Here is a 27,618-nt window from a genome sequence, read left to right on the forward strand (position 1 = left end):
CCAGAGAAGGCCTCATTGAGAAAATCATATTTCAGAAAAGACCTAAAAAAAGCAAAGAAGCCAATCATGCAGGTATCTGGGGAAAGAGACTTCAGGCAGATAAAACAGCACGTACAAAGGTCCTGAGGCCATTCCGGAGGGTTCAAAGAACAGCAAGAAAGCGAACGTGGCAGGAGAAGGCAGTAAGAGCAAAGGTCCCAAGGTAGGCGTGGCCTTGGAATATTCAAAGGCCAGCAGGAGAGCGATGGGCTAGTATAAGAGGATGGTGTCTGAGAGGCGGCAGGGGGTCTGATCACACAGGGCCTGGTAGAATCTGAGCCTCTGGCTTTCTCACTGCACTGGGGACTCACAGAGGGCTCTGTGCACTGGAGGAACCTGATCTGAGTTAGCGTTTGACCAGATGAGGCTGGCCGCTGTGCTGAGACCTAGCTGTAGGGCACTCATCAGGAGGCTGTGGCAAGGACTCAGAGAAGACGTGGCCAGCCTGGGCCAGGGGAGAGCAGGAGGGGAGGAGCAGGAGGATTTGCTGCAGACCAGGTGAGGGATAAGGGGTGGGAGGGAAACAGAAATGTCGAGGATGACACCAAAATTTTGGCCTGAGCATCTGGAAGAATAGAGCACGCAAGAACTGCGGGCCAGAGCTGTTTAGAGGTGAAAATCAGGAGTTCAATTCTAGACACACAGCTAATAACCACGTGTAAAAACACTCTAGCTCACTGCACAATAAGAGTCCCATTTAAAACAATGAGATTAGTTTGCCTTTTTAATTAGCAAAGATGTAAAACAGGCTAGCTCTCTTTGCTGGCTGGGATATGGTAAACCCAGCAAAGGTATAAATTTCCTGAAAAATAATTTGGGGATAAAAATCAAAAAAGACTCTTAGCAGTGTTCATAAATTTCACCTTGTTAATTTCCCTTCAAGGAGTCTATTCCAGCAAAATAGCAAAAAGGGCAGACAAAAATTTATGTACCCGGTTTATACATTCTTATTTCTAAAAATGAAAAACTGGAAAGACTGTAAATGTCCAACAACAGAGACATAGTTAAATATATTATTGTGCACCCACCCACACAATGGAATATTGTGCAGCCATTAAAATTTTTTATGAAGAGTTTAAAACATAGTTTTAAAAGAAAATGGCAATATAAAGTGTAATACAGTGTAATACTGTGTAAAAAAGAAAACAGTGAATACTAAAAAAGTTTGGCGAGGAGTCACTAAAGCATACCAGTTGTCTCTGAACGATGAGAATTTTTTTCTTCTAATTGCAGCCTTTTCAACATTTTTAGTTTAGTTTTACGAAGAAAATTTCATTTTTAATAGAGATGGTTATTCTACTTTCACGGGTTGTTGTGAGGTAAAATGAAATACACTAAAACCTATAATAACACCAACTCCACTATAACGCTCCCTTCCTTGTGCTGGCCCCTCATCTCCACGGCAGAGAGAGCTTGACCCTCTGGGAGAAGTGGGTGGAGGGGGGATTGGGAGCGGAGGCTGAGGCCAGGCAGCAAATGCTGGCGACCTTGACTTGGGAAGCTGGGAAGCGGGAGGTGGTTTCCCCAGTCCCCAGTATCCCCCTGAATGTGACAACAGGAGGCGTCCCAGATGAGAGTTAAGCCAGAGTGGACAAAAGCCACGAGGAGGTGCCAGCTGGAATCCGAAGCTTGGATAGATTCAGACCTAGTGGCCAGACCCCCAGAATTCCGGACCCCCAGAATTTCCCACTAGATGGCCTGTGGAAAGGGCTCCCCCTACATGATATATTAACTTCACAGTGCTGCGGCCTTGCATTTTACTCAGGTGAATTTTTAGCCTCCACTCTTCACATCGTGGCAGGTATTTGTTTTTTTTCAGGCTGCAGCAGACATTATACTTTGTCTGCCATTCTATCTATCTATCTAGGAAGCTCCAGTTTCCTTCGGCAGTCCTGGGGCATGACTCTTTGTTGATCCAGGACGAATATGACAGTCTGGTACATTTGGGTCAGTGATTGGTCGAGGGTGTGGACATGTGACCTAGTTGTGACCAATGAGATGCAAGGGGAAGCCTGCAGGTAGCTTCCAGGAAGTGTTGTTCTCCCTGATAAGAGAGGCAGAGGAGAAAACGCCTCCTTTCTTTCTTCACTCCCTCCTCTTTTGCATACTGTCACCTGGGGATACGATGAAGCTGCGACAGCCGTCCTGAGACCTTGAGAGACGAGCCTGAGGGAAAAAGCTAATAGCTGGAGAATGGTGGAGCAGGAGGACTGGGAGAGCCAGAGTCTTGAATGACATCAGTTGCATCCTGGGCCATTCCTGGGCCACGTCCTTCTGCACTTCTAGTTAATTACACAAGCAATGTCTTCACAGCCCAAGTTACTATTTGTTCAGTTTTCTATTACCTGAAGCCAAAAGCATTCTACTGGATACTGACAAAGAGTCTCTCCTTGACCAAACTCTACTCAGGCTCCCTTGAACTTTTCAAGTAGACCTGACTTTTAAGCTTCCATGTTCATCTCTGCATTGTCCACTTTTAGCAAGAATCCTCTAAGTTGGTTTAGCTAGAATCCTCCACCCTATATAGCTGATCACCTTTGACATCTAAGCGGGTTCCTCATCTTCCACCATCCTCCAGGTAATGTCTGATCACCTTGGCCTGCCTTCAGCAAGAATCTTGTTAGTTTGGTTTAGCGAGAATCACCCCTTACCCTTGATGTTTCCTCCTAGTAATTTTCCATCCACTGACCATACCCTGCTCCTTGACTATAAACTCCCACTTGCCCATGCTCTATTCAGAGTTGAGTCCAACCTCGGTCCCCCACTGCAAGACCCCATTGCAGAGGTCCCTACACCTGTGATGGCCCCTCTTGACTAGAGTCTTCCTAACCATGCTTTAACAAGTGTCATTGAGTAATTCTTTCTTTAGCAATACAAGCTCCTGACATACAGTCTGCCCTAAAGTAGGCTTGAAACTGTTGCAATGGTGTGGGTCCTCCAGGGCCCTAAGACACCCTGATGTTGGAAGAGGAACCAAATTTCCTGCCTTCCTAGCAGACTCTTTGCTGAGGATTGCATGGAAGTTGGGTTGTAAAAAACTGCCGGATGTCTTATGTGAGGAAATAGGTAAGAGGCATTTTGAGCATTTAATCTTGGGTGGAAGGGACAAGAGAGGGCCACAAGGCACACCCACAGGAAGGCTGAACAACTGGTCAATTAGCAAGAGGTTTTACCTCAAGTGCCTGCTTTGGTCATTGGAGAGAAACTGCCTGGGAGTGCCTTGGGGGGGATTCTGAAGCTGATCTGGGGTCAGTGGGCGTGGTGCCATGATTAATTAGTGGTATCTGCCCTCACAGCCAGCTAGGGAGACTGGCACACAGCAATGACATCTTAGTGACTGGGGTGAGATTGGGGGACAGGGAAGGACTAACAAGAGGGTTGGGCTGTAAAAGGAAGTGCCTATGTGCAGTAGGAAGATTGACAGGGTAGTGAGACAATCAGTATTTTTGCTGGGATTCTGCTCGCTTGTTCTCATTGTCACGACATTCTCGTGTCATTGGTAAACTGACATGGGACAGACCATACTAAATGTAACAAACATTAGGAGGCTCAGTTATTCTTTCAACAAATATTATATGGGGACTACTGTGTAGTAGGCTATGCAGTGTTCTAGTTGCTGAGTGTACAGAGAGGCGGACCAGGTTCCTACAAGTGGAGTTGACAGTCAGAGATGCAGCTCAGAAATGCGAGAGTCCTCCAGCATGACAGAGCAGCCCATGCTGAGGGTATCACTGCAGATGGTGAGACCTGAGCAAGGAAGCAGCCCTTTCCCTCTTCTCCTTGACCTTCTTCCCCCAGTGACCTAGCCCTCCCACAGCAATTCAAAGAAAGAAAAAATCTGCCCAGTAAAATTTTACAGTGAAGGAATAAAGACTTCCCTTCTGACTCAGACCTAGTTACAAAAATGGTCCATGTACCCTATGATATTGATATCCCCTGTCATAATTGTGGCCACTGTAACCATGGCAAAGATTTACACATGCAGAGTTTATCATCGTTACCATCTTGCAACCTGTAATTACCATGTACACAGTTCACCAGCTTAAAATTCAACATCTTTTTAGCACATTTTTCCACAACATTAGCTGATAAGATGCAAAATGCAGATTATGTCAGTATAGATCAACCTTGTGAATATGCAGTATTCACTAGTCAACAAAAAAAACAATGTAGAGAAAAATGCTTGTCAGCAATACAGAGTAACAAGTTGTGACTTGGAAGACATTAAAAATGCCCCTATGCTTTGGCCCAGTAATTCCACTCCAGAGAATTACAACAATAAGAAAATAGCCATGAAGGCAGGTGAAAAAATTATAAACGAAGATGGCCAATTTGGTATCACTTATAAGAAACAGAAATAGGAATAAGCTAAATACTCTAAAATAGGAGACAAGTTAAGCAAATTACGGTATAGCCATATGATAGGATAATATGCAATGGTTAAAATATAACATTTATCCATTATTGTTGTACTTTGAATTATTGGTCCCAATTCTTCACCCTCCCACCGTTGTATTATACATCTACATGGATGCCATGGCTTCATGGTCAGCAGAGTGTCCTTCCCCGCCCTTTGACTTTGGGTTTGCTTGGTCATGTGACTTTCTTCACAGACAGTAACAGACGTGACACAAGCAGAAGTATGAAATGTGCTTGCACAGTTGGGCTTGTTCTCTTGCACTTCTACCACTGCCATCAAGACTTACCCCAAGTTGCTTCTGCATCTCCAGCCTGGGCTCCAGACTCACATAAACATGAGCAAGAAATAAATGCTTATTGTTGTATGCCACTGAAATTTTTCTATAATGATCATGTATTGACTGTAAAAAGAATTAAAATAATGCACCAGAACTGAATTTGGCTAACATTCAATTTATCCAAAGATAAACTAGTCTTAAAAGGAGGAGAAAATAAAATTGGACACAAGAGTTAATTGCAGAAATGAATTAAGAGCCTATTTAGATATCTTTTTATAAATCAAAAACACAACAGAAAAAAATGGGCTAACATATACAAAGGCAATTTCACAGAGGACATATAAATAGTGAATAAAGACATGAAAAAAAGTGTTCATCCTTCTCAGGAATCAACATTATGGACATTAATGAAACCCTCAAGTTCCATATCAAATCTATTAAATTAAGAAAAGAAATTTAACAATATTAACACCTTTGGGAGAGAAGTTCTGGTACAATTGTTACACTTATGCTGTCCTGGTGGCTACAAAACTGAAGATAAATGTTTTGGGATGTCAATGTCTTACGAGTCATAAAGTTATAAAGACATTCACACTCTTTATTTCAATAATCACACTGTTGGAATTTATACTAAAGAAATAATTCAACAAGACATGATTAATTCTAATGCCACAAAATGTGCATGCAAATTCCACTTGGAGTCTTTGGCTGATTCCTGAAATGGGCATGAATGAGGTGAGACTCCAAAGAGTCCAGTGAAAGAACAGGTGAAAAATCGAAAGAGCTGAGCAGAAACTTCAGCAGCTTCCCAGTGTTGGGGACACAGTGTTTGGTCTTCAAGTTCAGACCAGTAAGAGTAAGTACCAAGTTCCAGAAGCAAAGGCTACACTATAAATGAAAAAGCAAAGCCAAAAGATACCTACCTTCACAAAACTTCAAACTAAGACTCTAAAGATCAAAATGAACTGCCAGTAACTTATTTTCCTAGTAGAACAAAACTCAACACTCTTCAGAGGAAGACAACAACCAGGTGGAAATCATAGAACTGAAAAATACAATATCTGAAATAAAAAATTAATTGTATACAATGGTGCAGTAGTCATAAAACATTCTAAAATAATAATTCTAGCTAATATTTATTGTGCCATGGATGAGTTCAGTGTTACATGTACCATCTTCTATAATATACCAGCTACAATGTCTAGCAGACAAAGAAAATTACTAGACACGTAAAGAAACAGGAGAGTGTGTCCCATGGTCTGGAAAATAATGTCCACAGAAACAGATATAGGTTTGATTAAGATGTTGAAATTAGCAGAATTGTTAAAGAATTTATAGGGAAAAAAAGAATATAGTAGACAAACACATGAGGAATTTCAGGAGAGATATGGGCAATCTGAAGAAGAAGCAAATGAAAATCCTAGAACTGGAAAATAAATCTTAAATTTTAAAGTTCATTTAATAGAAAGAGTAGACTGGATAATGCAGAAGAGTCTGTAAACTTGAAGACAGAGCAATAGAAAAGTACCCAAACTGCAGCAGAGTAAGAAAATATATTTAACATTCACATAGCCAAAAAAAGGAACAGAGTCCCCAGTAGTCTGCAGAATGCTATCAAGTGATCTGACATACATGTTATTGGAATGCTAGAAGGAGGAGAGAGAGAGACAGAGACAGAGAGAGAGAAAATATTGGTCAAAAGTTTTTCAAATTTGATTTAAAACATCAATTCACAATCCAAGAAGCTCTGTGAACCCTAAGCAGAATAAATGCAAAGAAAATTACATCTTGGCACATCATAAGCAAACTGATAAAAGTCAAAAATAAACAACCAGAGATTTAAAAAAGTCACATAGAGGAGAACAATAATTTGAATAATGGCTGACATCTCATCAGAAACAACAAAGTCAAGAAGATAATAGAATATCTCTAAAGTGCTAAAAAAAAAAAAAAGGCAACTTAGAATTCTGTGTCCAATGAAAATGAAGATATAATGAAGAAATAAAGATATTTGAGTCAAATAAAAACAGAAATAATTTGTTATTAGCAGACCCGCGTTACCAGAGGGGTAAAGGCAATATTTCAGGCTGAAAGGAAATGATATAAGATAAAACTTTGAATCTACAGGAAGTAATTAGGCACACTGGAAATAATATATATGTGGATAAACATAAAACATTTTTTCTTTTCTTAAAGACAATTGATAAATAAAGAAAATAAATAAATTGATAAATAAAGAAAAATAATAACCATGTATGATGGGTTTTATATGATATGCAGAAATAAAAATATACAGCAAAATAAGATGAAAATGGGGGTATGGAATTACACTGTTGTAAGATTTTAACATTACACATGAAGTGGTATAACATTAATTCAACTCAGATTGTGATAAGTTAAGAGTGTCTACTGTAATCCCTACAGCAACTGCTTGAAAAATATAAAGAGGTGTAGCTTCAAAAAGTCAATAGTTGAGATAGAATGGAATATTAAAAAAAGAAAACTAGGTTAACAAAAAATACAAGAAGGAAAAAAGGAGTCAAGAACAGAGGGAACAAATAAACAAGTAGCAAGGTGGCAGAATTAAACCTAACCACATCAAAAATTATACTAAACATAAACAAACTAAATACTCCAATTAACAGGCAGAGTTTTCAGAGAAAACAATAAAGGAAGATCCAACTATATGCTGTTTAAAGTGATGCTTAAATTCAAAGATACAGACAATTGAAAGTGGAAGGATGGAAAAAGATTTACTATTGTTCACACTAAGCATTAAAAAGTTAGTGTGACTATATTCCATGGAAAAAGAGAACAGATTAGTGGTTATCAGAGGGGCAGAGGGTGGGGGGGTGGACAAAAGAGGTAAAGGGGCACGCACATATGCATGGTGACGGATAAAAATTAGACTGTTGGTGGTGAGCACGATGCGGTCTATACAGAAACTGATAAATAATAATGTATACCTGAAATTACACAATGTTATAAACCATTACAATCTCAATAAAATAACTGAAAAAAAAGTTGGTATGACTATATTAACAGCAGCCATGTAGAATTCAAAACAAGTAATACTTTCAAAGGTAAAGAAGATAATTTCATAATGATACAAGTATCAATTCATCAAGAAAACAAAGTAATCCTACATGTTTATATAACTATTAACATATTTCACAAGACACACACGTTGACAAAACTAAAAAGAATAGAAAAATTCACAATCATACATAGAGATGTTAACATTCTTCTCTCTGTAATTAACTTTTTTCTAAAAAGCAGTAAAACTCATTAAGGGTACAGGAGACTTGAACATCCCTAAGCGACATTTATAGAACGCTACACCAATCGCTATACATATTCTTTTCAAGAGTACATGGCATGTTTATCAAGGTACATCAAATGCTGACACATAAGTCTCAATAAATTCCAAGGACTGAAAATAAACAGAATTGGGAATGGGAGCCTGAGACAAATGAGAGAGGTGAGTCTTTTTGGACTCCAGCTCTAGATTTCTGTCTTGCTGTCTTGCTGAAACGGTGGTAGAGAAAGATGGGAGGGCAGGAATACGAATGGGAGGGCTGCAGGTAAGAGGGCAGGTGTGATGTGCAGAGAAGAGAAAAGTCAAGGGTGGCTGCAAAGTCTTGGCCTGAGCAACTGAAGAATGGAATTGCTCTTCGCTGGTGGGGAAGACAGGAAGGAGCAGATCTGGGGATGGGGCAGAAATGCACGCGTTCAATTGGGAGGCACTAAGCGTAAGGTTCCTTCTAGACATCCATGTAATTTTGGATTGGCAATTAAAATTGAACCTGCAGGGTACAGGTTGAGCCTTGAAAAAAAATGAGGGAGTTGTTAGCGTATAATATTCTAGTGGTATTTTAAAATAGCTATTGATAAATATGTACTTACTTCATTTTTTAACTCCTTTTTCTCAGTGTTTTAGTAGTTCTTCTCTGTTCCTTTCTTCTTCACTTGCTCTCTTCCCTTGTGGTTTGTAATCTAGTGGTATTTTAAATAGCTAGCACGTACATCTTATATACTTGTATAGTATATATACTATACTAATATCAACTCATCTCAAACCAACATCTTATTTGAGAACCTCTGCCCTATAGGCCTCAGATTTTCAAACTCTAACACAATGTTCCCGTTACTTACAAACAGATAAACACAGCCAGAAAGACGGGGAGTGAGTGCATCTCCCACAGGGGCAACTCAGAGGCATAAGCCAAAAAACAAACCAAATTGCCAACCTGCACACCAGGGCCTGATCTTGTGTCTTATTTGCTGGCTAAGAAAGGAAAATAATCGTAAATTATAGTTTTGTTTCTCTCCCTACCCATCATGCCACAGAAATAAAAGGGACTGGTAAATAGAAGCTCTGCAAGATTTATAACCTCACTTTAAGACCAGGATCCCTCAGAAAGATCAGAAACATTTGTTATTTTCTAGAAGAAATAAAATGCCAATGCAAATCACTTTTAAATGCAAATCCAAAGCAAACACAATTCTGGTTAACGCATGAAAGGTGTGTTCTACTAAGCTCCCTTTGATTCTCCAGGAAGATTGATGCAGTAATTATACTCTGGAGAGGAGGGTTAAGAAACTGTGCTGCAACTTATTAAATATGACATGCAGTGACTTTTCAATTTTGTTTAAAAAATGTGCTTAAAAATCATTACATTTTAAATGGGATTTATAAATGTCTTATACCACTTAAGTGAACTGCAGAAAATTCTGCTGTGCCGTGATTTTGTTGACCTCGATAAGCTGTGTTGCCTATAAGTGGGAACTCACGGGCATTTTCCACTGGGCGACAGGACTGGAAGATTCGTAAAGCATCTGCAGGTATATCTGTGTTCATATGAACATCAATATATGGAGATAACAGTAACTACATATATGCAGACATACCCAATTACGACCCTCCTCCTTTGCCTGTGGAGTTTTACAATGTCTTCCCAGCCACCAATTTCTCCCCCTGCCAACCATCCTCAGTCTGCAGGTATCATGATCATTGTAAAAAGAAAACCTGGTCACATCACTCCCCGGATTAAAACCATTAGTGTCTCCTCATGTTCTGCTAACAGGGCCAGCTCCCTGGGCACACAGAGTTCTGTGCTCAGAAGGGCCGGCGCTTGGTTCGGTGTAACAGGGTGGGGTTGCTGTCTTTTATCCATGAAATGTTGCTTTGTGAAGGATTACAATGGAGTGTGCGCAGGAGCAGAGGCTATGCACTCAGCGTGCCTGTTCCCCGCTCACATATAGCATTTGTGACACTCCATGAGCACAGAATTCTGGTGAAACCACGATGTGTGGAGGTTCAGTAAGACCCAGGTTAAGTGTGTGCTTTGTCTACACCCGAGTAAGCAGGGGCACTGACAGCCCTAAGAGACTAGGCATTCTGTTCCAACCAGAACTAACTTGCCTCAAAAGCAGAGAGAAGGCAGTGGTGTGCTAAGAGACCGCAGTGACCAAGGAACCCTGTCATACCCTTTCTTACTATGTTACGTCCCTGCATCAGCTACTGGCTAATGCTGAAATGATGAGAGAAGGAAAGGAAAAGATGGGACACCCATACTCCCTTCCCTTTCGGTCTCCCTACTCATCAGTCAGCTGAAGGCAGAGAGCTCTGGGAGAACATGCTTGTATCAAGGAGGGAAATTAGAACAATTGAGTTAATTTTGTGCAGTGTTTCCACTGTTCTGGTAAGAATGAAATGCACGTGCACGTGTGTACTGTGAAATACGAATTGTGTCATTTTGGCAATTCCACCCATGAGCTAAATGCTCTTGTATTTGCATTTAAAACTGGCATTGCACAATAGAGAGATGAATGGTAAAATTCTCACTAATAATTAAAATTTTTAAACTGCGTTTACCTAGAATGCTATTAAATAGCAAATAAAAAACACCATGACAAACCGAGAGAGACCATGAAAGAAAGGAAAAAGCTTTATACTTTTGTACCTTTAATGGCATTTTTCTGGTTTTTGAACAAGGGACCTCACATTTTTATTTTGAACTAAGTCTCACAAATCATGTAGCCAGCCCTGCCAACTAAGAATAAAAATCAAATTCCTTAGTGTTATGGACATGTGCATATTTGTGTCCCCCCCAAAATCCATATGTAGCATCCTAAGCCCCAACGGTGTGGTATTTGGAGGTGGGGCCTTTGGGAGGTAATTAGTTTAGACGAGGTCATGAGGGTGGGGCCCCCAGGATGGGATTAGTGTCCTTATAAGAAGAGAATGACTAGAGCTCGCTCTCTCTGCCACGTGAGGCTATGAGGAGAAGACAGCTGTCTGCAAACCAGAAGAGCGCTCTCACCAGCACCGTGATCCTGGACTTCCCGGGGTCCAGAACTGTAAGAAATGAACGTCTGTTGTTTCAGCCGCCCAGTGTGCAGTGTCTGTTGTGGCAACCTGAGCTGACGAAGACAGTCTGGCCTCTTTAACGCCCGGCTCTGGCCCAAGTCTGTGGCCCCATCTCTACAGCTTCCCTCTCGCCTCCCCCCACCACACACTCCCCATAACTCTGGGGTGCTGAACACCGTCCTGCTCTCTCCCCCCACTCTGCCTCTGCACATGTTGCTCCCTCTGCCTTGCAGGGCCTCCCCAGCCCCACCTTCCCGGCTCTTTTCCTTCCTTCCCACATGACCTCCCCTTCAACGCTAACTGCCCCTCCCTCCTGTCCTTCTCTCAAGATTGGTCTCAGAAATTGCCGTTTCTGGAAACACTTCCCACATGTGGTTTGGGGCCTCCTCTGAAATGCTGCATTGAAATTACTACATAAAGGTAAAACTACGTGTGTCAGTTTCCTGGGGTTGCCATAACAAGGCGCCACAAACTGGGGGCTTAAAACAACAGACATTTATTCTCTCACGGTTCTGGAGACTGCAGTCCAAGATCAAGGGGTCAGCGGGGTGGGTGCTCCTGAGGCTGAGGGAGATATGTTCCGTGTCTCTCTCCTAGCTTCTGTGCACTGCCTGCAACTTTTGGTGTTCTTTGTCTTGAGACGCATCGCCCAGTCTCTGCCTTCACGTTTCTTTGGCGTCTCTGTGTGCATCCGCCTCTATGTCCAAACTTGCCCGTTTTATAAGAACTCCAATTCTACTGGATTGGGGCCCACCCCAATGACCTCATTTTAACTTAATTACATCTGTATCTCCAAATAAGGTTACATTCTGAGGCATCGGGGGTTAGGCTTCAACATACCTTTTTGGGGGGACTCGACTGAATCCACAACACTAGTCATGCAAAAGTCTTTTTCTGTTTTTCCCCTCAAGCACCTAAGATGATGGACACTTTCTGTAAGACAGGGGCCCAACATACAATCCTCTCTAAAACCCCACTCCAGCCCCCAAGCCCTCCGTAGGGCTGCCAAGAAACTGAGCAGAAACAAGACTGGAGAGGCAGCTTGATCCACATCAGCGGCCTCGACCACAGACGCAAGGATGGCTGGTCTCCAGTCACTGGTTCCACTCGACTTGCCAGAGTCAGGCTTCTAAAAACGGGCCCTGCCTTTCCTGACAGAGGTAATGAGCACTCAGGCAAGAGAGCTTTGAGGGCAGAGTCTGTCAGAGCAGGCTGTTTCCTAGGAGAATGGAAATGTGCAAGCAGCTCCTGACGGTGGGGATTGGAAGCTAGCGGGGAGGAAGGAGGAACCACCTCCTTCCTGGGGCTGACTGCAACAGCCGCCCTCACCTCACTCCTCGCCACACACATATTTGGGGCTGCCGGCGCCGCCCACCGTGCAAAGCACTGGACATACATCACCTCATTCTGTTCCCATGGTGACCGTGACAGGCCACATCCCCTTTCTCCAGAGGAAGAACTGAGGCTCAGAGAGGTTAAGTCACCGGCCCAGTGTTACACAGACAATACACAGAGAAAGCAAGATTTAAACCTGTGAAACCCCAAAGTCTGTGCTTTCAACCTCTATGTAGTGAGCTTCTTCAGTCACAGAACTTAATTTTATTTAATAAACCTTACACAGCACCTATTATGTGCCAGATTATATTGTGAGCATTTTACATATGGTAACTCATTTACTCCTCACAGCGATTTATGAAATAAGTACCATTTAATCACCGTTTTACAGATGAGGAAACTGAGGGTCAGGGAGGTGAAGAAGCTTACTCGAGGTTGCTCAGCAAGGACAGGAACTCCAGGCAGTCTGACTCCAGGGTCTGTGCTCTTAACCACTATGCCATGTAAGGGGCATCCCTGCTGGAAGACTCCATGAGGGACCTGACAGGGGGCGTGGTGTATCCCAGAGACACATGAGCCCAGAGGCCCATATCCTACCTCTAAGTTGGGCTGGAAGCTGCAGTGTGGTTGGACAGAAAGAGAACCGATTACAGGAGCGTCAGCTGCAGCCCCAATGTTGGAAGGAAAGTGTGATATTCACACCTCTTCAGGGACCTGCCTCTGCCTTCGAGCTAACAAGCAAACCCCTGAGCTGGGCGCACCATGGGGATCTCCCCACTGCCCCACCCCTGCATCCACACACTGCTGACCAGTACTACTGACAGTTCACTCGTTATAAGTCCATTCAACACATATCCATTCAGCAAGTCACAAACTACGGGTCTAAAGAGGCCCCCCAAATCCTGCTACACTGAATATCATTGTTTTGCATCTATCTTACTTTATCTTACTTCCTATTTACCGAAGTCTTAATCCATTTTCAATTTAAGCTAGAAATATCAAGTTCCTTTGTAAAAAGTTCTGTTAAAGTAAAATCGGTCAAGATAGAAAAAGTATTAAATAAATAATAGTATAGGTAATACATGGGTATGGTAAAAAATAATTCTGCAGGTGGGATGCAAATGACTGAGTCTTGGGAAAGATTGGCATGAGGGAAAGAGTTTTCCATTATACAGAAAGAAGTGAGACCAAGCACCCCAACTTTATCACCTAAGACAATGTAGTTAACCTCTCAGAACTCCAATATCCCCAGGTATAAAATGGAGCTAACACTGCCTCTTTGGCAGTGGTATTCTGAAGATCAAATAAAATTGTGTACAGAAAATGCTCGGCCCATAGTAGTTATTTCTTAAATATAATTTGGTTTTCCCTTTCCCCAGACTTCTCCTTGAGATACCGGGAGGGAATCTGTAAACTTTCATAGGTTACATGGTGATTTTTCTTAGTCTTTTCTGACAGATGGTCAAGGACAAGCAGTTACAATGACAGACACTTTGTAAAGCAGTGGGACCCATACTAGGACTACAAGAGTCACAGGCCCTGTCCTCGCAGAGACTCTGGGCTCATGGAGGAGACAGCCTGTAGTGAAGTCTTCACACGAATAAATGCAGAAGTACAATCGCGATGAAGGCAATGAAGGAGCACATGGTAACTTGAGGGGGTCACTGGGATCTTGACCCAGTCTGGGAATCGATAAGGCACCCTGAAGAAGGATGGGCGGGAGATAACCAAGCCAGGGGCGGGGTGGGTTGGAAGAGCATTTCAGGCAGAGAGAACCACATACAGTACAGCCCTGGGGCAAGAGAGAGCATGCAACTGACAAGAAATTGAATGGATGCCCATGTGGGTGAAGAGCATAAATAGTAACATTGACTATAAGAAGAAGAAAAGTAGCTAACTATACAGGATAGTGAGCATGTGCCAGGCATTGGGCTAAGAACTTGAAGTGCACTGAGTAATTTAACTCCTACAGTGAAGGGGAACCCAAGATGAGATGAGATGGGAGAGGTGGGCAGGTTCTACACCACACGGGGCCTTGGAGACCATGTTACAGTCCCTAATCTTTCCCCTGGGGGCAGTGGAAGCCCGTGGAGCATGGGACTAACATGATCATGTTGGTGACTTAAAGCTATAATCCTGGCTGTTGGATGGAGGATATGCCGAAAGGACAAAGGGAGAACGGGAGGCCAGTCAAGAGGCAGCACCGGAGTCCCAAAGGGGGGCGATGCCTGAGTGCAGGTGCTGATGGTGTGGCCGGAAGGACAGAGGTAGATCTGAGAGATATCTGGGAGGTAAAATCAAGCCAGCTGCATTGGATTTGTGGGGCTAAAGGAGATGGCAGTGTCGAGGAAACCTGAGATATTCTGGCTTCTGCAACTGGATAGATAATGGTACTAGACACGAAGCTGGGAAACTCTAGAAGAACATGAGTCTGATTGAGGTCATTTTGAATCTGAGGTATTAATTCTTTCGAGACATCCAAGTGGAATTATACATAGGAACAGAGTTTTGGAGCCCAGAAGGAAAATATCAATTAAGGAAATAAATTATTGAGTCACTTTCATATTGGAATATGTACCAGTTATTAACGTATCATCTCTCATCTGCAAATCCACTGCTTTGTGACTATAGAGCAGAGAACCCTGTAGACATTTCTCCTTTTCCAGAGGGCTTCATGTTAGGCATTGCCAATAGAGGGCGCAAGAGAGACACTGTCGGACCAGACCACACCTCCAGGGTGCTCTTTTCCACCTGGCAGCCAGTAGACAGGTGTGCAGGTGTGCCCTCACCTAGTGACCCTCGTGGACAAGCGGCAGCCAGCACCTGCTGGAAAGTTCCTCTGCCACCCAGTGGGCTCCCTTTTCCTCTGGCCAGCCAGCCCTCTCCAAAGAGATCAGAAACACAGCCTGGGTGGAGGGGGGTCCTCTTCTAAGTGTCTGAGTTCTTTCCTTGTTCACTCACCCTCAGCCCTGGAAGGAGCAGCTGTTTTGCCGGAGTTGCCACTTCTGTACCTCCTAGAGTCCTCTTTGACCCCTTTTCGTAGGTAACCATTTTACTAGTGACAATTCTTTCTATGACATTTTCCCTTTTTGAAAACTGGTGTGGCTTCTGTCTCCTGAATGCACCCAGGTGGCTGATCGTGGAGGGGTGGACCAGATCACCTGGGCAGACAGCACAGAGCACTAAGGAAGAGGGCCAAGTGCTGTCTGGAGGAACTCCAAGACTTACTATCAGGGAGAGGAGGCCGATCTCACAGAGGACATGGAGAGGGGTCAGCCAGGAAGCAGGGGAAAGCTAGGAGAGCGTAATGTTCTGGAGACTAAGGGAAAAGATGGCTTCAAGAATGACAAGCACAAATCCGAGTGGCAAAGCCTCAATCTTTTACCATAAAAATAGGGGAATATCTCTAAGAATCTAGAGGAGAATTTCTTACACACAAAGATATAAATGACAAGGAAAGTTTGATAAGTATGACTAGCTTAAAATGAAGACATTTACGATATCAACAGACACAGTAAAGGACTCGAAAAGTGAAATCACAAAACAGGAGCAAAGATCTGCAACACATACAACTGACAGAGAAGAGTTATCTAGAACATGTAAAGAACTTCCACAAATCAATCAAAAAAGGCAGACTTCTCGTAGAAAAATTAACACAGCTTTGAACAGGGACTTCACAAAAGTAGGAATTAAATATATGAAGAAACCTCAACCTTACTCGTGAGGAAATGCAATTTAAAACAACAATAAAATACCATTTTACGCTCATACAATTGGCAAATATAAAACAGTGAATAATACTAAATATTAGGAAGGACGTAAAGGTGTGTTGTCCTATATGGTAGCCACTAGCCACATGTGGCATTTGAACACTTTAAATGTAGCCAGTCCAAATTAAAACACACTTTAAGTGTAAAATACACACCCAAGTTCAAAGGCTTAGTATGAATAAAAGAATGTAAAATATCTCAATAATTTTGATATTGAAATAATATTTTAGGTATATTGGATTAAATAAAATGTATTATTAAGTTCACCTATTTCTTCTTACCTTTATAATGTCACTATTAGAAAATTTAAAATTATAAATGTGGCTTGCATTCATGGACTTCATATTTATTTAGAACAGTCCTGATGTAGGAATGATGTGGGAATGTCTGTACATGGCTTCTCAAAGTGTACAACCACTTTGGAAAACAATTTGCCATTATCTTATAAAGTTGAACACACACCTATTCAATGACACAGCTATTCTCCTATAGGTATATATCCTAGAGAAACTCTTGCATGTGTACATCAGGAGACACATACAAAATTGTTCATAGCAGCATTGTTCACAATAGTCAAAAACTAGAAAGAGCACAAATGCCCACTATCCATGCTATAGTCACATAATGGAACATTACACAGTAGTGAAAATGAATAGAATACAGCTATAAATAGTAGCATGGATGAATCTCAGAAACTCAATCTTGAGCAAGAACAGGAAATTACAGAAGAATCATAAAACATGGTACCCTTTTTATAAATTTCAAAAAACCATAAACTCTAAACACTGGTTGTTTAGGAATGAGAAAGCATGGGAAAGGGATGGCGCGGGGGAGGCTTGCTCAGGGAGCTTCAATAGAGCTGGACATCTTCTCTTTCTTCAGTTGCATCGTGAGTTCACGGGTGAGTTCATTTTCTTATGTCCAAGAAAGAAAAGACTTACATCTGCTAGTTTTAAGAACCAAAAGATCATGGTGACCCGGGTCAGAGCTGTTTCACTGAGATGATGAAGAGAAGTCAGACGTAGTGAGCTGAGAAATGAGTTATCATGAGAAAGTGGGGACTGTTTTTTTCAAGAAGTATGGTTGTAAAAGTAAGGAGAGGTGGGTAGTACATCTAAGGTGACACAGGTATCCCAGAGAGCTTATTTTTAAATTAGCAGGCTCTATGCACAGATACATACCGAGGAGAGGAGTTCTGCTTCTGGTCAACTCATGTTTTTGGTCAACCTTCCTGCTGAGAAGAACTAGAATAACTGTACAAAATATATCTTTAAAAATCTGTTTGAAGGAATCAGCACTATCAGTGGAATGAGGAACAGCAGGTTGAATATCCATGAAAAATGAAAGCCCAAAGAGATGGGTCCAGCATTTGGGGTCACTCTTCCTCAAGAGGCATCTGCCAAATCTGAAAGCAGCTTCCAAGAGGCTAAGAAGGCAAGCAGGCTTTGGAACACTCACAGGAGTCAGAGATGAGACAAATACTAAAAGTCAGAGCCTACCAAAGAGGAAGAGTCTCAGCAAACACCCCGGGCTTTCCATAAGGACACCAAAGGGCTACTTTCTAGGAGAGCACGTGAAATGGACTAGAATGGTCCCTACAGGATGTCCAATCATCTCAGTCTCTGCGAGGATTGAGATGAAACGCAATTGCTGGCACTCGACCTTAGCTGCCTACAGAAAGCAAAAGGAAAACCCTTCTGAGGAAACATACCATCATCCAAAGCCTCAAATTATCTCTATACTATTTCCTATATAATGCCCAGCATGTATTAAAAAAAACTGCCAGGAAAATGAGAAAACAAGACACATCTAAAAGAAATAGACAATAGAAATAGAGGGTTACCAAAGAATGGAGTTATCAAATATGTCTTCAAAATAAACTTGATTAATAAGTAATTAAAGACAAGTTTTGAGAATTGCCAACAGAGAACTCAAAGCCATAAAAGAGAACTAAATGGTAATTCTAGAACTGAAAAATTCAATAATTAATATTAAGAACTTAATCATTGTACTTAATAGCAGATAAACAGACCTGAAGTAATTGAAAAAGAAATAGGTGAGAAGAAAATTTTTTAGACTAAAAACAAAGACAGACAAAAGAATAAAAAAAAAAAAAACAGAAATACTGTCAGAGCCATATGGGGCATGGTGATAAGGTCTAATACCTGTGAAATTTGAGTTTGATAATGTAAGAAGAAAGAGAAAATATCAGAAGCGATATCAGAAGAAAAATAAGAATCCTCCAAAACTAACAAGGCCACTAAGGCACAGATTCAAGAAGCATAAGCCACAAGCAGAAAATGGCCAGAACACCCCACCTATGCACATCATGGTTAAATTTCTGAAAACAAAATACAAAATCTTAAAAGCAGCTAGACAAGAAAAACAAATAAGCTCAAAAGGAACAAAGATAGTCTTGACAGCTGTCTTTTAATATGAAACCGTGAAAGTCAAAAGACAATAGAATCATATCTTCAAAATGCTGAAGGAAAAGCTGCCAACATAGAATTTGATATCCAGCAAAATAATCATTCATAAATAAAGCCTAAATAAAGACATTTTCAGACAACTAGAAGAGAGAAAATTTGTCTCCAGAAGGCATGCACTAAAGGAAATGCTAAAGAAAATACTTCAGGCAGAATGAAAATAATTCCAATGCCGTGTCCCACTTCAGGTTGGCTGGTAGTGTTCTCCATGCTGTTCTCACTCTGGGAACCAGGCTGAGTAAGTCCCACCATCCAGAACATTGTCATTGCCCAAACAGGGATAGAGAGAGATGAAGTGACATCTACTAGTTCTTAAATACTTTCTCCAAGATGTGACACGTCACCTCTGCTCACCTTGACCAAAGTGAGCCATATGGTCCTACACAACTTCAAGGGGACAGGGCAGTAAAACTGTTTTGTATGGATGGAAGTAAATGAGAACATGGTATTGGTGAACAGCAGTAATGTCCCACATTGAGAGAACAGGATGTTTTTATTAATGACTTCACAAATGTAGCACTTCTGGGAGATGAACCAGAGGCCAAAACCCTCAATGAATAAGGATACTCCAAGGAGGTCACATAAACCAAGGGCTGAAAGGAGGAAAATTCCAGGATCAGTAACAGCACTGGCCTCCACTTTTTCCTTGGCTGCCTCTGGCTAAGAGAATGACCTCAGTCTAACAAGTCTGATTTTCTCTTCTTGGGTAGTTCAAGTCTGCCAATTCTCCTCTGGTGTCCTGAACTGTTTATCCCCATTGTTGTCTACAAGAGATTATCCCTTTAGGGTGTCAGGACCCTCAGTGCTCTTTGTAGAACAATTTCTCTATCTCCCTCTGCAATTGCTTAGAGCCCAGCTTTTAGATAACTGAGTATTGCTAAGAATATTTCATTTCTTCCAATTCTCGCAGGAAAATGCCTAAGCTCAGGGCTAGCTTATGTTGTTTCATCCTCCTAAAATACTCATCCTTTTTCTCTCAAGGCATTTAAACACTTCCCTCAAGACTCTACACAAATCCTGTTGCCATCCTACCACCCTGTTCACTCCAGCTCATATCATGGGAGAGCCATGTCCCCTCTCTCTACCCTTTTGCTGTCCCATAAAACAGGAATTTTGTCTTACCCAAAAAGCAGTGGGGAAAAGCTCTGTCTTCTCTCTCAGTGGGAAGCAGAGTGATATTCCAAATCATGACATTCAAGAGTCCGATATCCATTCACCACTATAGGTTGCCATTTTTTGGAAATTTCTTGGGGGTTCTCTGAGCACCATGCCTGGGAGCCACCAAGCTGTTGGCAGCATAGAGCCACTCTGCAACTCATTCTCTGCCCAAGCAAGTCTCAAGGTCAAAATTGAGGGGCAGGAGTAGAAAGGCCATTCTGGACTCAGACCCAAGGCATGTCCTCCAACCAACTTTACCGGTAATAAGTCTGAAATTTATGCATTTGTTTCTCAATAGCGTCTGAATCCCAGAGGAATGTAAGAAATTGGCCCCCCATAAGTGATTACTTTCATCTCTCATTCAGCGAATCACTGCTGTCTGCCATCACTGGCTCTGTTTTAGGCCTTGCAGACACAAAGGTGAAAAAGAAATAATTGCTCCTCTTCAGGAAGTCATGCAGAAGGTGGATATGCAATCAACACAATTAAATGAGATGAGCCAAAGTGTTCCCAACCATGTCTCCAGAAACACAATAAGAACAGGTGCTGGAGCAGATGCTTCTGTCTGTTTCTACCTGCCCACCCAGCATCCACTTGCCCTTCTCCTGCTGATACTCCAGCAGCCTCGGGAAAATCCTTCATATACATTCTTAGTCCAAATGCCTCAAGCGAAGTCAACTCCACCCCCTGAATCCAAGGGTGGGCACGTGATCCAGCCTGGCCAGTTAGAGCCTCATTCTTCTTCCTGGTCACAGCAATTGGTTCAAGAATGGCCCAAGACTTAATCAGAACCCATCAGAAGGAACCCTGGGATTTTTTTTCTGCAACAACTATGAAAAGATGCTCTCTTTTCCATACTTGGAGCTGCAAGACTGTGAGCCTGGAGGTGGTAGGGGCCCCATGAGGAGAGAGCCTGCCCGAAGCCACACAGAGGAGAGCACAGAGTCCAAGGAGCAAGATTCCTGATAATATCATTCAGGACTCTGGTTCCAGCCATGGCTGATGAGATCCACACTTCCATTCATTCGTTTTCTCACTCATCCATCAAAATTTTATTGGGCATCTATGACATCACAGGTGTTCTTTTAGGCCTTGGGGATACAGCAGTGAATGAATCACACCACATCCCTACTTTTAAGGAGCTTGTAACTCCTTAGGAGGAGACAAACACACAAAATCCATGCTTTTAAGGAGCTTGTGACCAAGTGTAGGAAGACAGACAATAACTAAGAGAAAGGAGGGAGATGGGATCGGAGAGGGCAGGGCCTGAGGGGCATCTGTAGGGACTTCTGCTTTTACTCTCTCTTTTACTTGCTGCTGAGGGGGCTGTGGGGGTGGCTGAACAAAGGACTGACACAGCTCCATGCTCATTTTAACAGGATCCCTCTGGCTGCTGCATTGAGGTGACACTGAAGGGGGCGAGGGTATAAGTAAGAAGACCAGTTGATGAGGCTGTTGTAATAATCTAAGCAAGAGATGTGACCCTGGCTTGGACCAGAATGGTAGTGATGGAGGTGGTAAGAGCCGATTAATTCCTTTCAAAGAACTTCTTATTGGTTTTCTGTCATTGCAACTGAAGAAGGCTCATCTAACATGCCGTACTCCATCTAATCTCAGACGCCATCCACATGGAAGGCACCATTGTTTTATATACCACTAATAAGAAATGCTGCCAATTCATCGATGTGATTCTTTCTCGTCACTTGAAAGAGTCCTTTTAGACCTATTATATATCATGTTAGTGTGAACAGCTGTGACCACATGCAAACAATAAAACTACATCACAAATACCACCTTGGCCAGCAGTGATCATAAACCACATCCCAGTTTAAGAGATGTTCAAGTGTGCCTTAGAATCAATGACATACAATAGTGTGTATATACATGTCTGATTTCACGGAGACGACTTATACATGTTTATACTTATAAAACCCATACTTATTTTCTATGAGCGTTGAAAGGTATAAATGAATCCTACCATTCATTTCTACTAAACCATCTCATACTGATTTATGACCATTTTCTCAATCCCCATGTACAAGATGAATAAAAACGCATTTTCAAATGAGGCGTAGATCTTAAAACCTAAGGTTTAGGGCCAGCCCCGTGGCTTGGTGGTTGGGTGCGTGCACTCCACTGCTGGCAACCCAGGTTCGGATCCCAGGCGCGCACCAACGCATCGCTTGTCCGGCCGTGCTGAGGTGGAGTCCCACATACAGCAACTAGAAGGATGTGCAACGACGACATACAACTATCTACTGGGGCTTTGGGGAGAAAAAGGGAAAAAAAAAGGAGGATAGGCAATAGATGTTAGCTCAGGGCCAGTCTTCCTCAGCAAAAAAGAGGAGGATTGGCATGGATGTTAGCTCAGGGCTGATCTTCCTCACACACACACAAAAAAAACCTAAGGTTTACATCCCAGACTCCTGCATTAGATATGCACAGGCCTCATACAGATATGGCCACCAAGCCCATAAACCCACGTCCCTTACATGGCATCTCTCTAGCTTCCATCTCTGTACATACTCTATGTATTAAAGAGAAAGTTTATTCCAAGCAATTCTGAGCTTTCTCAGAATATTTTTGGTTTCCACCTGATGCAGAAGTGACAACAGGTACAAGTACAGAAGCCAAGGTGTAACCAGAGGGAACTTGCCTAAAGTTCTAAAAAAGCTGAGACAAAGTTGGGAGCAAACCCAGCATCACAGAGATTTCAGCCACTTTGTGAATCACAAATGACATAAGACACCCCAGGTTCAAAAGACTGCCTCCAGGTGAAGCATGATTGCAGCTTTAGGGAGTGATTATGTAACACAGTAACCAGGTGTCTGAATACCTGGAGTATTAGCTATCTGAATTTCTCCAGAGGAAAACGACTTTTGTTGTATATTTTTATTTACACCAAGAAGATGCTTTCACATTCTAAGCTGCTTGTGAAGTTACCTGGCCCAATAATAATGTAGAAATAACACATTTTTAAATGTCCCTTTAACTCATGACAATCTAAAATGAGAATACCCAGAGCTGGTTACGAGGTTGTTAAATTGATACCCCCAAATGTGGATGCTGGCCATAAATTGATAAAACATTGATAAAAACCCTTTAGAAACATAATTTAACATATTTCTGGAGTCCTAAAAAGCATGCAATCCCTTTGATCCAATAATCTCACTCCTTGCACCTCATTTTAAGGAATTCATTTAAAAGAAGAGAAGTGCTTTATGTATAATATTTTCAAGCAACTTATTTATAAAGATGGAAAACTGATAACAGCCTACACGTCTAACAATAAGAAAATATTTAAGTAAATTATGATAGTTCCATTTGATGGAATATTACAACCCATTAAAATATTAATTTTGAAAACACCTTACAACATGAACTACTTAAAATCTGATGCTTAGAGAATAAGCAGAAATCATTTGATTTGTGGTAGGTGTACACTTACATAATAACGTCTAGACATGGATAAGGACAGTGAGGGGGAAAAAAACAACTTAAAAGCAATTTTGACACGAATTTAGAATGGTGGATGATTTTGTTTTTCTTCCCAGAACTTGTATTATGATATAACTGCTCCACAAATGTTTTTTTTTTGAAGATAGGATCTGAGATGATTATTGTAAATGCTCAAGTGCTGTCAGAATGTATTGTTATTATCTTTCTACCGACGTCTGTATGAAGAGATCTCTATCAGAGCCTGATCTGTGCGCTAGTCTCATTCTATGTGGTCAGACATATCCGTGAGAGAGGAATTTTCCCATAGGCCTCCGGAGGCGGTACAGGGAACAGTGTTAGGCACCAAATTCTGGAGTTAAACAGACCTGGGTGTGAGTCCCAGCTCATCCACACACAGGCCGTGGGGTCCTGGGCAATTTTCCTGAGGTCCTCAGTTACCTCTCCAGTACAATGCAGATTCTGAGATCTCCCTGGCAGAGTTGTGATAATTATTCCCAACTAGATATGAAAAGGAGTCCATGCAACGCATGAGTAAGTTACAGCTGTTGTATTACATGGATGTATATTATCTGGAAGCAAGTTAAACCTTTGCCATCAGAATGTAGATAGTCCTGGTACAAGTGACCAATGGTAAATTTTCAGCCGTGGTTTAGTATTAAATCGCTTACAAACCAGACTTGCTCTAGTTGGGTGGGTGTTTGCATCTTCAACCTCCCAACAGCTCTGACTTGGGAGAGCATGTTCCTTCACCGGACCATGTCACTCCCCTGCTTAAAATCCTTCAGTGACTATAGATGCCTATAAGGTCAAGTCCAACCACACGGCCACTAGGCTCTTTAAGGCCGGCTGGCACTCAGGGTCCCTCTCCTGTGCCTTTCAGCCTCACACTCCACACTGCAGGAGCACTAAACCCCCCACAATCTCCCCAATGAGCCATGATTCCTCTTTGCCATCTGCCTTTCCACATTTTACTCTCTCCCTGTAAACACCCTTCCCCCCTCTACCAACCCCACCTTCCCTGGTCACTCCTACCATTTCTGCAACACTCAAGTCTAAGAGGAAGTCCTCCCCGACCCCTTCTCCCTGCCCCAGGGTTAGCGACCCTCCTCTAGGATGCCCCAGCCCCCAGAGCTCTCTGCATTGTTCTGGCTGTGTATTTGCTCTGGGTGCTCCCTGAGGGTCAGGATGTTGCCTTCATCTTCTCCATACTCCTGCTGCACAGCTGGGGGGGGGGGGCAGGAAAGATGATCAGTAAATGCCTATGAAATAATGAGTTGATTGGTGGCAAATAACAGCGTTTTACTTGCACAGGGAAATAATTAAGAATATACTGGCAAAATCAAGCAAGTTAATGTTTCACAGACCTGGAAGCTGGCACAATGAGAAGAGTCCTAACCTTGTATTTCAACTGCCCGGAAACAGGCAGTTGACCTTGGGCTGATCCTCTTTTGGAATGAGGAACAGCAGGAAAATCAAAAGGTTGGCTATGCCAGATACAACTATTTTGCAAATTAATATTTTAAAGCACATTTTCTGGGATAAACGATAGAGATAGCTGTCAATATAAGGGAGGCAAATTTCCTCTGTAAATAGAAGAGAAAGAAAAATGCTAAGAAAATTACCTAGAGCATGACCTTTGACCCAGGCTAGAACCATGAACTCCTAAAACTGGGGGTGAGGTGTAAGTTTGTGCTTTCTTCTGGGAAGAGAGTCCATGGCTTTCATCAAAGGATCCTGCTATGGGCTGAACTGTGTCCCCCAAAACTTCAAATGTTGAAGCTCCAACCCCCAATGTGACTGTATTTGGAGACAGAGCCTTTAAGGAGATAATCAATGTTAAGTGAGGTCATAAGGGTGGGGCCCTAGCCCCATAGGACTGGCGTTCTTATAAGAAGAGGAAGAGACACCAGAGATCTCTCTATATGTCCTCGAGTGCACAGAGGAAGGCCATGTGAGGACACGGGGAGAAGGTGGCCGTCTGTAAGCCAGGAAGAGAGGACTCACCAGAAACCAACCCTGCTGTCTCCTTGATCTTGGACTTTCAGCCTCCATAACAGTGAGAAAATGAATTTCTGTTGTTTAATCCACCACCAACAATAAATTCTGTTGTTTAAGCATCTGTGGTATCTTGTTATGACAGCCTAAGCAGACTAATATATATCCCTTCTCAAAAATAGATAGGAAGCCTTTGACTTGTTGAGAATAGAAAGTTTTTGGCCTAAGCTGTCCCCTCTCTCTGTGAATGAGTCTATCTTCTCATAGGGTCTGAGCAGCTCTGAATATAACCTCACAGGACAAGAGTGCTCCAAGGGGACAGGCTTGTCCCACATACACCCCAAGTAGGCTGTCGCATAGCACATCACACCTACAAACGCTGATTTCTGTGTCAAGAGCACTTTGACTTCAGAGGAGAAGTTCAGGGTCAATATGAACCTGTCTGGGGAAGACTCAGCCACATACAGGGGCCTCCACACCTCCCTGCCCACCTCTCCTCTGTCCACTTCCGCTCCCCACCTGCCCCTGCACCAGACTAAAGAACTAGGAAGGCCTTGGGCCTCCTCATGTCCCCAATTCCCTGCACTGACCCCCCTCATTGTCCTTATCACCATACATGGTCACTGACTATTCAGAGCCACCAGACTAGGAACGCCTTTAAGAAAGGAACAGGTGGGTCTGACTCACTAATTATATTGACTGTATTCGGGTATCCTTTTGAGAGGGGCTGTCCAGGGGAGTGTCTGACTACCACCCACAGCCTTGTTACTTCTAGAAACCATGATCTGTGTGCACAACCCTATGCCCGGGGCTGTGACGAGAAGCACTGCCTCCGGGGCAGACGGTCCAGCCTCAAAGCCAGCTCTGTTCCTTACAAGCTGTGCCTAGGACATGTCCCTTTCTTCAACTGTGAAATGGAACAACAAAAGCATCCACCTCACCCGGTTGCTGTGAGGACTGAGGGACCACATACAAAGCCCTAGAACCGAGCCGGGCACATAGCACGTGCTCAGTGTGTCCTAGCTCTCATGTGGGGCATGGTGGAGATGAGAAGCCAGCGCAGTGGGAAACCCGGCTTTTGGAGGCACCGAGTTAACAGACAACAAACAACATGTGCAGAGCTCTGTACTATTACATTTATAAGGCACTTTTCACATGGATTACAGCGGTTAAGCTTCAAATAACTCCGTAAGGTAGTAGGTGGTGTCATAATTCTCATCTCATAGGTGAGGAAACAAAGGTTTCAGAGACGTTAAGTTGCCTACGTACACACAGAGCCGGAAACGGGGGTCTGCTAGTCCAAATACAGAGCTCCAGCGACCCGAGCTGCAAGGACCCCCCAGTCCCGGAGTTCAGACGAGGTGGGACTGCCTACACCACTGCTCCACCAGCGAGGCCGCCACCAGTCGGACGCCTTTTCCGCAGTCACGGAGTTGAACCATGAAAAGTTTCCCTAGGCTGTCCTGGGGGAATGAGGAGAGCAGCGCGGAACCTGCCGGTGCGCGAGACCAAATGCGTCGTGAGCATCAACACACACACACACACACACACACACACACAGGCCGCCTCCCTTCAGCCCCGGGCTCTGAAGGCGACCTCGGCTTCCCCGGGAGCAGGAGCCCGAGCGACATCCGGACTCGCCTCCGAAGCCAGCTCCTGCCTTCTGCTCCCCCAAGGGCCGGCGTGGGGCTCCGCGCCCCTCTCGGCACCGCCGGCCCCCAAGCGGCCCCGACACGCGGGGATTGGCTCGGAGGGAGCCCCGGCCGGCGCTCAGCACAGGGGAGGGAAGGAGGGATGCCCGGGGGCCGGGGGGCGGGCAGAGCGGGCGCCCGCGCCCTCTTACCTTCCTCATTCTCGTCAAACACGGGGGGCTTGTGGGAGTGGTGCCCGCCCATATTCCGCCGCGGCGCCTGCCGCCGCTGCCGCTGCTACATGCCCGGCCGGGCGCGGGGGGCGGCGTGCGGGACGCGGCTGCGGGCTGCGGGGAGCCGGGAGCGCCCAGCCGGGCTGCAGCCGCGCGCCCCGCCGGAGGGGCCCGAGCGCGCGCAGGGCGGGGACTGCGCCCGCCGCGCCCCCTCCTCCCGGGCGCCCCCGGCTGCGCTGGCCCGGGGAGCCCGCCGCGCCGCCCGCTCGCCCGGGAACCCAGGAGCTCCCCGCGCCGGGGCCACCGAGCCGCGCTCCTCGCCGGCTGCAGCGGGCGGGAGACGCGAGGCGGCGCGGGCGGAGGAGGAGGAGGAGGGAACCGGCGGGAGCCGCGCGGAGGGGGCGCGGCGGGCGAGCGCAGCCCGGGGGGCAGCCTGGAGGAG

General features: G+C 43.8%; 1 protein-coding gene across 1 annotated transcript in view; it reads right to left on the reverse strand.

Annotated features, from left to right (window-relative positions):
* STK32B (serine/threonine kinase 32B) overlaps window positions 1-27,371 on the reverse strand; it is a 349,018-nt gene extending 321,647 nt beyond the window's left edge. The window contains exon 1 of the mRNA XM_004432264.3: window positions 27,156-27,371. Coding sequence (XP_004432321.1) covers window positions 27,156-27,207 — 52 coding nt within the window. The 5' untranslated portion in view covers window positions 27,208-27,371. The remainder of the gene's footprint in view (window positions 1-27,155) is intronic.
* Window positions 27,372-27,618: the final 247 nt, after the last annotated feature.

The sequence above is a fragment of the Ceratotherium simum genome, chromosome 8 (genome assembly GCF_057802395.1).
Source record: "Ceratotherium simum simum isolate JZ-2026a chromosome 8, ASM5780239v1, whole genome shotgun sequence".
Classification (NCBI taxonomy): domain Eukaryota; kingdom Metazoa; phylum Chordata; class Mammalia; order Perissodactyla; family Rhinocerotidae; genus Ceratotherium; species Ceratotherium simum.